At 27.2% G+C, this 13,826-nt stretch overlaps 1 protein-coding gene across 1 annotated transcript; it reads right to left on the reverse strand.

Moving 5' to 3' along the window:
- Nucleotides 1-1,903, reverse strand: LOC101251592 (large ribosomal subunit protein uL6z/uL6y). The gene is made up of 3 exons (XM_004241359.5): nt 1,419-1,903; nt 462-584; nt 1-355 (listed from the first exon to the last, which is right to left on the reverse strand). Exons 1-3 carry the CDS (start codon nt 1,791-1,793, stop codon nt 269-271), a joined length of 585 nt encoding a protein of 194 aa, XP_004241407.1. The 5' UTR covers nt 1,794-1,903; the 3' UTR covers nt 1-268.
- Nucleotides 1,904-13,826: the final 11,923 nt, after the last annotated feature.

A 13,826-nucleotide genomic window follows, 5' to 3' on the forward strand; every position in this document is an offset into this window, starting at 1 on the left:
TTATGCAAAACTCAAAAGCTATGATATATATAACATAGTTGCAACTTGGGATTTAACAATTTTCACTCAAAAGATAACGAGAACAGAAACATTTGGTGTAATTGAAAGAACCACCAAGGCCACTTTGTCAACAAAATTTCAACACAAGAACTAGAAAACTGAAATTCAAACAAGTCTGTAATATATGGTCTCCAAAAAAACTTGAAAGAAATGGTAAAACGAGGATTTGGGATATGGTCCATCACCAACATGCCTACTTCTAAAATACTCATTCTTCTTCGACAATTTTACCCTTCTCGCTGACATAGATACCATCAAGAAACTTTCGGATATCCTTGTTCTTCACATGGCATTTCTGTACAACAAGATAAAAAATAAAAAAATTTAAGTGATGCCAATCCAAATTGATAGTATCGCAAAGTTTAAATGTTCAATGTTAGGAGATAGAACATAGAGATTACTTGGTTAATGAGGGCAGCAGAGCGAGAAACAAGCTCAATGTCATTTCCATCCAACACAAGCTCGTCCTTAACCTTCTCAGATCGAACAACTGTTACTCCATCAAGCATGTCAACTTTCCTAACCTGATACAGCCATAAAACAAGTTAAATCTCCAGGTACTACTACAGCAAAATGGGATAGATAATGAGCAGTGAAGAGTACATATGACATTACCATACGTAGGACAAAACCTAGCCAAGTAGTATACGACTCAAGCTGGCTTTATTCACTACGCCAGAAATGATTCCTTAATAGATATAAAATAAGCTACGACATAACATTTCTTTATCAAATAACCAATTTCTACAGCATCTATAACAATTACACTAGCTGCTACCTATTTCAGTCAAACATCTCAAAGTTCTAAACCTAGCTGAATACAACTAATCTCCATAGCAGCATTATTAATGGCAAAGATAGTTTTTTCGAACAACTTTTAATAACTTTTAACAAATAAAACATATCATTGAAGTCATTCAAAAAGAACTATGGAATTGATATAGGAATTCAAACACAAGTTCAATAGAATCTTGACTTTCCTTTCTGGACAGGTACAGTTTTTCAACTTTATCTTCCTAATTACAAAGCCAATCAATTTCACATTTGAATATACAAAAGGACAATTACAACAAAAAACTACGCAATAAGGATCACAAATTAAATCTTATATTTACATAAAACTAATGCATTTCTGTGTAATGGGCCTCCCTTTTCGCTCAAATTAGTATCCAATGGGTTTATACAGAGACTGAATCAGAGCATTCAAAACACAAAAATCCACAGAATAAGAACTATAATTAAGAAGCATAAATCCAGATCACGTAGTCAGCGATCATGTTAACAAACTAATGCATACATTTCGTTCATACAAAAAGCTTCAGGAAACAAAGAAAATTAACTTTTGAAAAAAAAATTACCTTTTTCTCGCCAAGGAAGTTACGGATCTCAATGGACTTGTTACCTCCGGTGATGGAGGCATTGATCGGAAAGTGAGCATATACAAAACGCATCTTGTATCTGTATCCCTTGGTAACACCAACGATGAGATTATTGACATGGCTAAGAGCGGTACGGATAGAAGCAGTAGCCTTTCGAGATCCAAACCAGGCATCAACCTTCAGCTTCTTCTGTCCAGTTTCCTCGTCCTTGATCAGCTGGAAATCGAGATTGAGATGCTTGAAGTTTCTCACAAGCTTTCCCCTTGGTCCTTCAACTTCGATTTGCTTCGCCTTCACCTTGATGGTGATGCCGTCGGGGATATCCATGGTTTCTGATGACAGAATTGTCTTCATCTTCTCTAAATTCCTCTCACACTCTCTCTCCGACTGTGTGTGTGAATATGGTGATCGCTAAAACCCTAGCAGCGATATGAAACCTTAAAGAAAGAGCTCTTAAATATGCTATGGTACTTTATTGAAACCCTAGTTTTGATGGGCCAAATTATCCAACCCAAATCATCAGGCCGATTAGGCCCGATTATTTTAACCGGCCCTTCTATATATAATGTATAATAGAAAAGATAAATTTCACATATAGCCACTCAAAAATAACCTATATTACCCTCCATAGCTATAGATTAATAATTACAATATATAGATACATGTTATAGGGAGGAGAGAGGAGAGAAAGATTAGAGAGAGACGAGAGAGGCTAACGAGAGAGGGAAGAGTGAGAGAGAGGTGAATTGTATTTGTATATGTATATCGGCCAAATATTGTATATTATACATATACCTTTATATATATGGCAAGTGATATTGGGAGAGGCTAATGATATTGGAAGAGAGAGAAGAGTGGCAAGAGAGATTGGGAGAGGGAAGAGAGAGGTGAGCGACAGAGGACAAAGAGTGGAGAGGGGTGAAATGTATATGTATATCAGTTAGATAATTATATATTATACATATGCATTTACATATATGGCAAGCGACATTAGAAAAGGAGGGAATGAGGCGAGCGCAATTGGGAGAGGGATTAGAGAGGCGCCCAATAAAAGGCAATAATTGTATAATTCACATCTCATTTTTATACTGCGCGACTACGTTTGTATAATTCACGTGTTTTTGTATAATTAAGTAATATAAAGTTTGGAATTATACAAATATGATAAAACTTGAAATAATGTATTAATATAAGCAGAAATATATGAAAATTTAAACAGTTATACAAAATTTATTATACAAATTACATTATATAAAATATATTATACAAAATCCAAATACTTCATGTTTAGACAAACTTTAAAAGGTTATACACAAAAAAATTATAATGTATATGGTGAAAAAACTGAAAAATCAAAGGAAATCATCGTCATATACAAATATAAATCATCGTATATAAATATAAATCAAAAGAAGAGAATTGCTAGATGTGAATTATACAAATGTAGAAATGTGCATAATTATACAACTTGAAGTCATCCCATGTAATTAATAGTTAATGTTAGTGGCAAGTAGTAATTATAACAAACTACAGCAAAACCTCACTAAATTAATATAGATGGGATCATGAAATATCATTATTTATAGAGGTATTATTTAATTGATAAATTATTATTTATTAATTGACATAATGTTTCGACATCGAAAAATTATTAAGGGATGAAATCTCAACGAAATTGAATGAATTTACTTGTGAAGACGTCATTAATGAGCTTTAGGTCACTGTTAATAATCTCGATTACCGCAATTAAATTTATGTTAATAACATTTGGTGAGTGAAAATGATACATGTTCAGAGGTTCAGAGCCTTGAACAAAATGTGGATTTTATTGGAAAAACAACGTTGATAATAAAGTAGAAGATGATACAATACTTTTGAAACCAGTTACGCGTAAGGAAACACTTGCATCTAGAACTCTTGACAATTTTATGGTGCAATTAGAAAAGACAAACCGAAACTTTGTGATACAATAAGAAAAGTTACCCATAAACTTTAACTAGATTTAAATTTTTAAAAAACATACAAATAAAATTATATTTCACTGAATTTTCTTATATATATATTTGTATAAAAAATTATTAATTTATAATATTAATGGGACCATATATTTATTTAGGGATCTTTTGAAAGTATATTATCTTATTATCTTATCGAAAATGAGTTTTTTTTTCAACTGGATAAGTCGGGACTGAAAGAAATTATTATCTTAGAGAGATAATTAATTGACCGAGGATTAATTTTGGTGAGATTTTACAGTATAGCTACAATAAGTAATTAAATAATATAAATTTATTTAACCACGTAATTTTCCATGAACAACTACACAACTAAGCTAACATCTAATAGTTAACTACAATTTAATCTATTCATTAAAACAGTTATAATTGACTAAAATGGTTATATGTTGGTCCTGCATTATGTATTAAAATGTGTGGGTTCTTTGTCGGGAAAAAGGTCTGATTTTTTTTTTAATTTTGTTCAAAATTTGTATTACGATATCAAACTTTATGAATGACATTTTACTCCTTCTCTCTCCCCCTACACTATTTAATTATGTATTTTAAAGGTATATGTGCCTACATGAATACGTTATTATTTATAATGATGTAATATTTATCAAGTCACTATTAAATAGTGCATGGAGGTAAAAACTCCTTTCCAAAGTTCAAAATTGTTACAACAATTTCAAACAAATTTTGGATAAATTCAAACATTTTCCTCTTCTTTTAATCCTTCATACAAATCGAAACACACTCTCTTTTATCACACCCACTAATCTATCTCAAAAATATCTTACTTACATTAAATAACTTAACGAAGTTATAATCAGATTTTGAAAAATTCATTCATCCAATTTTGAAAACTACAGCTACACAATCCAATATTGTATAATTATACAACTAAATATATATTATATTTACACTATTTTTTATTTATATAATATTTCATGATTTTAAGACGCACACAAATATATTTTATATACTTCAAATACAAGTACCATATATGTCCAACTTGTTTCTTTTTTACCACTCAACTTATACAAAAGCTATAATATGTAATTCATTCATAAACATATACAAATGACTATACATCATAGTAGCTATACAAATTGATATACTTTAAATATATATATATATACCATTGTTATATACAAAGAGTCATATTTTTCTTGTCAAGAAGAAGAAATAGTCATATTTAGTAAGAAATTCTAATTAAATTATATAGTTGTATTTTTTTTGTAATTGAAATTACCGCATTAATTTAAAAAACTTAATAAATAATTTGTTTAATCAATTAAAAAAATTCAAATTATACACACATAAATTGATTTATCCATTTAAACTATGGATAGACTATATAGGAAACTCTCGACAAAGAGGCCTATTATGTTTATTATCCTAGATATTTATGAATATAATTTTCTCAACATGGTATTACTAAAATTAGGCCTAGATAGCTTGAATTTATAGATTCGACTTAAGAGTTCGAAAGTAAAGTCCGAATAGATTAACATGATATGTTTTAATGTAAAAAATTTACAGGGCGAACTATGTTGATCATGCCATTTAATTTGTACCCGTTTTTAATAAAAAAGTTTGCACATTTAATTATAAATGTATTGTTTGAAGTTAGGCATTACATGACTGAAGTTCAATCATTTAGGATTCACTTTAACAAAGTTCATACCCATATAACTGAAATTGAAGCAAAAATTGTCGAACCGACACAATAATTATTAAACTTCAATTGTTTAGAACTATATACATAATATAAAAAGTTAAATTTCATTATTATTGACTTTACAATTAATTTTTGAAGTTGTATCAACACGTTTATACATGTAAAAAGTAAACATAAGTTAAATGACAATATTAAAATAGAGTATGGGGTAGCATGAAGATGGGCTCATGAACTAGTAAGTGAGATGAGCTTGTGGGCTGTGTGGCAATGAATGGGCCAATGAGTTGCTCATTTAAACACCACTCAATCAATCTCCACTTTTACTTGGTTCCACTCGCTTACTTATTATCTTCAAGTTTCAATCTTATTTGTGATAAAAACATATCATCTAAAATTTAATAAGTTTTATAAAGTAATGATTAAATAAAATATGTTGTATGGAATAAAGTGTTGTTGAGCAAGGACAGATAATAACAATTGTCGAGGGGCCTTTGGGCCTAGAGGAAGATACATTGTAGCTAGATATAATTAGGTCGCGATGAGTAAATATGATATGTCGAAATTTTTAAAGATGAGATAATTTTAACGTTTAAAAGATAAATATAGTATGATGAGAATGCTTAGATGGGTGTGTGGCATAATAAGAGAGACAAGATAATAAATACAGGTGGTAAAGTGAAAATGACCTCCGTGATGAAACATGTGAGAAACGAGCAAGATTGAGATAATTGATGCTTGTAACTAGGAAGAACACAAATGCATCAGTGAAGATGTGAGGAAAGTTGATAGCGATATGGTAGAGATAGATTACAGATGAATTTGAAATAGATAATTAAATATGAAATGGACACATTTTTAGCTCGCTGAAAATACGATCCTAGATAAAGAAGTATAAATATAGAAAAACTCACTCGAAATCTCATTAGAGATATTGTTAAAAAAAATTCCAAATGATTTCTATATGTTATATGAATTTGTTCTTTTTTATATGAACAAATATTAGCAATACGTCTTCAATATTATTAGCAACACGTAATGCTTTTTATTATTGAGATAGTGACTTGTAACTATAATCTAAGGCTCCTAATATGCCTCTTTAGAAAATGCCATCATTCATTACATCAGAGTTTTATTGGAGTATTTATATAATTTTGATCGGGTACGAAATTAAAAAAATATGAAAATATTTTAATATGTTTTAAAATTATTCCTTAAATAACAATTTAAAAAAGAAAATCATACCTTCTTTGTGGATATTTGTAAAATAATTTCTTTTTTAAAGATTGATTAAAAAAAAAGTATGTCGAATAAATGGAGTATAGTATTTTTATTTTATTTTTGTGTAAAGAGTGAAAGAAAAAGTTGAAACGTGGTCATCCTAAAAGACCAATAAAGTTGTGCGTATGAGAATCAATGTGTAGAAGATTCTGTTTCTTTTTTTTTTTGAATATTTTTAAGTCTACATTGACCAAATCCCATTATTTAATTTTCCAAAATCAATTAAAGCCAAAAGAGTTTGTTTTTACTTTTTATTCAAAAACAAGGATATTCTGTGTTTATATTTCCAAACAATGTAATTTCATGTTTTATAGAAAATTAAGATCAATTTTAGGAGATAGTTTAATCAAACATACTTGAGTATTGATTAATCAAGAACGTACTTGCATAGATTTAGAAGATGACAATGATGAAAAGAAGGATGTCGTGGACATATTAGGAGAGTTGAGATTGAAAATGAAGATATTTGGGTTAAAATAAGAGTGATTTCAGTGGAGGACAAGATGTAGAAAACGCGAACTTGAGATGATTCAGACATGTGAAGAAGAGATGAACAAATATTTAATGCAGAGAAGTGAAAGATTGTCTATAGATAATTTGAGAAAAGTTATAATTAGATCGATTATAGGAGAAGTGATTAGACACGACAAGACATTATTGCAACTTGCTAAAGACATGATTGATGGTTGTAAAAGACACAAATTAAGATATATAACAGAAGATTGTCTTATTTATCCTACCTTACTATTGTTATAGTATTTCTTATGTAGTTTATTTATTTTTAGATTTCTGCTATTATCTAGTGTTTATTGTAAATCGATTTTCGCTCTATTTTGTTGTAGTGAATGCTCCTTTATTTGGAATGCTTTGCGGTGCTTTTATTTACTATTTGTCATCATTTTTTGTTATTTCTTTTTCAATCAACTGTGATATTTTTTTTCTTAGAAAGACTTGTCACAAATAATTTATCTATTAAAGGTAAAATCTACATACATTATACTCGTTCCAAGACTCCAATTATGATATTATATTGGGTATATTTTTGCTTTACTTTTACATTAATCAAACACGATATTAATTATATATGTAATAGTCTCAAATTTTACATTGTGATTGATATCTAGTATTGGTAGCAAAAAGGGTGGTTTACTAGCTAATTTGAAAGTGAGATAGGTAGAATATTAAGTTTTATATAAGTAATATTGTGTTTAATTGCTAGTTATAAGATGATATTATCAATATTTTCGTATTTCTAACTAACTATCGAATGACTCTTCAAATTTCAAAGTAACGTAGATTTTGTTATATTTTCTTTCCCTTTACCACTTGTTATAGGCAGAGATACTAAATATTGTTATGTACAAATTTGAGAAAATTTGGAAGTACTGTGAATTTCGTTCTTTTTTATTCCCCTATATCATCTTTTTGAAAAAAAATTATCAAGCGTTTGAAGCACATTTGAAATCTTGACTAAATTTTGAATTACACATCAGATGACTTATTTGGAGATAGCGCTTCTGATAAAATTTCTATCATATTCAAAGTTAAAATCCAAAATTTTTAATTAAAATGAAGTATCTCATCACTACACTACAACTCATTTTGATTCTCCGTACCACTTGTTAAATAGAGTTATTAATTACGATTAGATACAAAAATGAGAAAATTCTAAAGGGAAAAATGAGAAAACACTTCCTTGCATATTTATTTGAGTTAATATCTCAGATGGTCACTCAACTATGCAATTTTCTCTTATAAGTCACTCAACTTTCAATTTTCACAGTCACTCAACTATTGCTTTCTTTTTCTGGAAGTCACTCAACTTTGAATTTTAATTCAAAAGTCACTCAACTATTCACTCTTTCCTCAAAAAGTCACTCAATCTATTAAATTATTTTTTAATTAAAATTTATTGATATTAATTATTTATATAACAAACCAAAATTTTTAAAAAATATAAATACCATTTAAACCATTTAGTGATCCACCCACCTAACCCGACCCATTAAAAAAATATGATATGACCCATTTTATTTTGTCTTTAATCCTAATTCAAGATTTAAAGAAAGAGATTAATTTAGGATTAAAGACAAAATAAAATGGATCATATTATATTTTTTAATGGATCGAGTTAGGTCGATGAATCATTAAATGGTTTAATAATTTCCTCTTAAATCATTAGTTTACTTTTTTATGTCCACTTCACCTTTTTTTGCAACATCCATTTCACGTGTTCCTATCGTTAATCTCGTGGTAGGGAATTACTCAGTACTAGTAGTATCCCTCTCAAAAACTAAAATATTTTACATGAAAAATTAACTTTATAATGCTCGAAAAATGATATTGCGTATATATCGTTTATTATATTTATCAATTTCTTAAAATATGTATATATAGTTTGATTTGAATATTATTATTAAAAAAAATATTAAAAATTAAATTTAAATAAAATTATAAACTAATATCGACGAAGTCTATTTTCAAAAAAAGGTTATGGAGGTTCACATGCTAAGTGGGACCCTTTGTGTTGGATATATTGGAGTAGTAAATAGTTTTACTTTTATATATATATATGGCTGAGAAATTTCCAATTAATTGGAAAAGTTCCAATATTTCATGATATTTTCGTCGTTTATTGGTTTGGGAATTTTCTCAAGAATTGGATAGGATTTTTTAAAATTAAAATAATTTAGCCAATATCCAAGAAATTTCATATCGTGATTGTATTTATTTTTCGATAAATTCAAAAACATATAATAAAGATTCCTGATGTTTCTTACAAATGTGTAGTACAAATGGCCCATAATGTCATAACAGAGATAATACTATTTGTTTCGTCCGTTTGAATTTATTTATTTTATTTTTTTATAAAAAATTAATTAATTTTAATTTTATATATGGTATACTTATGTATATCACAAAATTTAAACGTTTTTATTATTTACAAATCTTGTATTAAACTAAAATGAGGATAACATATTGAATACTACTCAATTATTAGATTTTTTAAAAAAATCGAATTTGCTGATTAATGTGAAAAGAAACATATCTATAAATGTAAGTTGTTATGTATTAATGACCAGATGAGTTTAATTTATCTTTCAAATATTCAAAATTTGTTATAAATATTTATATTCTCACGTGATATACTACTGATGAAGAAAAATTTTAATAAACAAAAATATCCAAGAAATGTCGTGTATTTTTTTTAAACTGTGTGCATTATTAATTTTCTAAATTTCTAAACAATATATAAATATATACACACTCTTAACATGTTAAATTTTTTAATCAAAACGTTATGTATTTTTTTTTTTTAGATATAAAAATTACTTTCTTCTTTTGCGTAAAATTGTTCACGATATAAAAAATATTTTTATTTTTATTTAGTATGAAAAGAACATTTACTTCTTGTTGTTTTATCCTCAATATTTCATTTATTCCTTTTTTCAAATCATTCTCCACGATTTACGACTGATTATAAATTAAATAATATAAGTATTATGCTAAAATATTTATATTAATTATTGTTGGTGTTGGTGTGGACTTTTTCATAAATTTAGCATATGCATTAATTCTTCCAATAACGTGGGTTTACATTTCATCACTTGGAAGTTCATTAATTCCTATTTAATAAAATATTTATTTGTAATTACATGTCACAATGAGTTCTAATCTCATCAATTCACTTTTAAATATGAATACTTAATCACACTTAATAGTTGTTGGGATCATGACATGTGTTAAAGCATAATGTCTTAAATATATAATTAATTGTTACAATTACAATATTACAATTATGTTATATGTATCTCGTTTATATATTTTATAGTAAAATTTCACATATGTATAAAGATTCAAACGAATAAAAAAAATAGTTATCTTCATCGACTATTAAATAACACCTCTGAATATTCGATTTAATTTAAAATAATTATTTTGATCGTCAAATTAGACGAGGTAGGTGAAGGGCAACAATCATAAGACAATAATTTTGACTCTTTACAAATAGAATTAAATAATTGTACGTAAATGAAATATAATTTGAAATTAGGCCATCGAACGTGTTCATGTGAAAACCTTATCTTCAATGTCAGATGAATCTTTCTTTTTAATTTTTTTTTTGAAAATTATCATTTTATTGCAAAATTACTGTTATTTAAATGTCTTTTTGTTGTCAATGTTTTTATATAGCTTGATCCAACAAAAATCTCAATACTAACTTTGTTTCTTGCTTAGTGGTATTTAATTAATGTGGATTTTATAATATTTTGAATTGAAAATGAAATAGGATTTATAAGAAAATATCGAAGAACAAAGGAAAAGCAAAGTTTTGATTCGAGAAAGATTACTATCTATTGGTAGATTCTATCAAATATGATATATATTTATAGAGCTATATCTATAAATACTCGACTTTAGATCTAATTATTATTATAATAATAATTTAAGATCGCAGTAAAATTTATAAATTTCAAGTTTTGGTAATTATTTTTAAAATACGGGAAGGTGATTGAATTTCAACTGACGATTAATTAATATCGTATAAATTTTTATTATTTTTGTTTGAAACCATGTTTAAACTACTACAATAACAATATATTCTATATGATTTCATAGATGAAGATTTAAAGGGAATGGAATATAGATAGAATTTGCTCCGAGCGCATCGAGATAGTAATACTATTTTAGAATTTTTTTAATTTAAATCTAATAAATTAAGATAATTCTATAAGAAAATATGCCGATAAATAAAACATTGTAATTACAACTAATAATAAAAGTTGTATGACCTAGATTAAAACTAAAATGATTTTTATTTATCCCCAACATCATCATCGAAATTTTGTCACTCTTTATATACAAACAATATACAAGTCTAGCTTTTAGGGCCATAATGCATGATAAATCTATGAAAATATCAGCGAATTATAAGGTGCATACTATAAAATATAAAATTATTTCTCCTTTAATAAAAAGTTTTGAGTTATAGCTTCGAGCATGAAAATACTATTATCAAATAGAGTTTTACCTAAACCAATTATCAAACTTTAATATAAATATCAAACATTAAATAAAAATTAAATCTATGAATTTTCTTTTAAATAAAATAAATAAATATGTGGTTCTAAATCATGGTGACCAAATGGACATATATCATCGTACGGACGCTTAAAACCCCGAGCTTGACCCTCCGGGTCCTTTTGGGTCATTTTTAGAAGGAGCAAAATAATATTTCAAACATAAAAAAAATAATTTAACAATATCCTTTATTTATTTGTGAAACTTTCACGTATAGTCACTTAAAAATAGCTTAATGACGAGATTGGGAGATAAAAAGGAGTGAGACGAGAGAGAGGGTAAAAAGTGGGAGGGATGTGAATTGTATATGTATATTGATTAGATAATTGTATATTATACATATGTATTTGCATATATGACAAGCGAGATTGAAAAATAGAGGAGAGAGGCGAGCGAGAGAGGACATAGAATGGGAGAGAGGTGAATTGTATATGTATATTGGTTAGACAATTGTATACTATACATATGCATTTGTATAACAAAGCAAGCTAGATTGGGAGAGAGATAGAGAAGAGAAGCGAGCGAGATTGGGAGAGGAAGGAGAGAGGCAAGCGAGAGAGGGCAATGAGTTGAAGAGAGGTGAATTGTATATGTATATTGATTAGATAATTGTATGTTATACATATGTATTTTTATATTTTGGTGAATTATACATATACAAATGTGACTAATTATACAAATTCGAAGTCAGTCCACGTAATTAATGTATAATGTTAGTCGTGAGTAACAATTATCGCGAACTATAACTATAATGAATAATTAAGTAGTGTAATTTTGTTTAATCGCGTAATTTTCTCTTATTTTTTATACTATGTATTTGGGTTATATTTATGTATATATAAGACAACAATTTATACTATTTTTTGAGGGCCTTAAAAATAAATGAAAATTCTATTTTTTGATATGATAAATAGTGACATCCACGTACAGGCAAAGTCCTACATGCAACCTTGATATCTATTTATTAAAATAAAATTTGATCGCCCTTTTACTCATTTAGCTCGAACCACCCATGACAAAAGAAAAATCAAACTATTAATTTTAAACCACTCGAATTAAAAGAAAAATCAGAATAAAAAATGACTCGCGATCGTTATTTAATTTATTAAAAAGTATTGAAAAGAAAACAAGGACCGCACAAAATAATATAATGTCGTTGTTTGAATATCACCAAATTTGGGACCAAATACATTGGCATAGAGAGGACCACTAGTCCTTCAACTTCTACCCATTAACAAACCACAACCACTTGAAATAATGGGAAGTTGTAGTGTGCTACTATATAATGAAAGTATTTTAAAAGTTGAATATGTACAATTCTTTGTATAGGCGTATTTATATGTATATGTATATTGATGGGTTATGGTTTACTGACGAAAGAGTTTTAGGTTCGTATCTTGATTATGGAGAAATTTCTGTTGGGAGCGTCACCCTCGAATGAGCATTGAGATGTGCGATTCTAACTTAATCGAGATTTTAATGTGGACTCTGAATATCAAATGAGAAGAAAACACTCTTGATATATAAAGGGGTAACAATTTTGTAGAACTATATATTTGTATTGGAAGATGTGTAAATGTAAAAACCTTTAAATACATGTGCGATCATATGTTATTTTTATAATTTCTGGGATAATTTTAAATTGTACCAATCGAATAAGGACATTTTTGTTTATCAACGTTCAATTTTGATCGACACCATCTTATTAAAAAATTGGTATGCTATTTCTTTAGTTTCTTTTTAATTGTTATTTAAAGTTAATTTAATATTTTAAATTAAAAATTTAATATTAAAACACAATACAAGAAAGAATTATAAATTATAGTTCTTTATATATTAATATAATTAAAAAAAATACATTAGTTAAAACTTTATTGTTTGATTCTAAAAATATTATAAAAATAAAAAAGAAGGAAGAAAATAATATATGATATTGTTCTTGTGTCTTATATTAATTTTTGTTTTTTCTAAAGTTATTTCAAAATACTTATTATTTTAATTAAGATAAAATGAATTAGTCTTGGTTCATGTTATTTATAATATTAATTATCTCAAAAGTTATTTTAATTTCTCAATATCTTTTGAATTAAGACTATCACACAATACAATTATATTATCCTGAATCGAACCTATCAAATAATGCAGTTTATATTATTTTTTGTGATTGTAATTATTATATGATAAAATAAATTTAATATGCGAAAAGTGCTCGCTCGAAAGACATATTATAGCGACTTACTGCTCAACTTAAGTTATGTCTAGGAACTATCTTTATCGTACTCAAAAGTAAATTTACTGTTCAAATTTCGCTTATAAAATTGTATAAAATAATTATATGTTATCTTT

The sequence above is a fragment of the Solanum lycopersicum genome, chromosome 6, assembly GCF_036512215.1.
Source record: "Solanum lycopersicum chromosome 6, SLM_r2.1".
NCBI classification, from domain to species: domain Eukaryota; kingdom Viridiplantae; phylum Streptophyta; class Magnoliopsida; order Solanales; family Solanaceae; genus Solanum; species Solanum lycopersicum.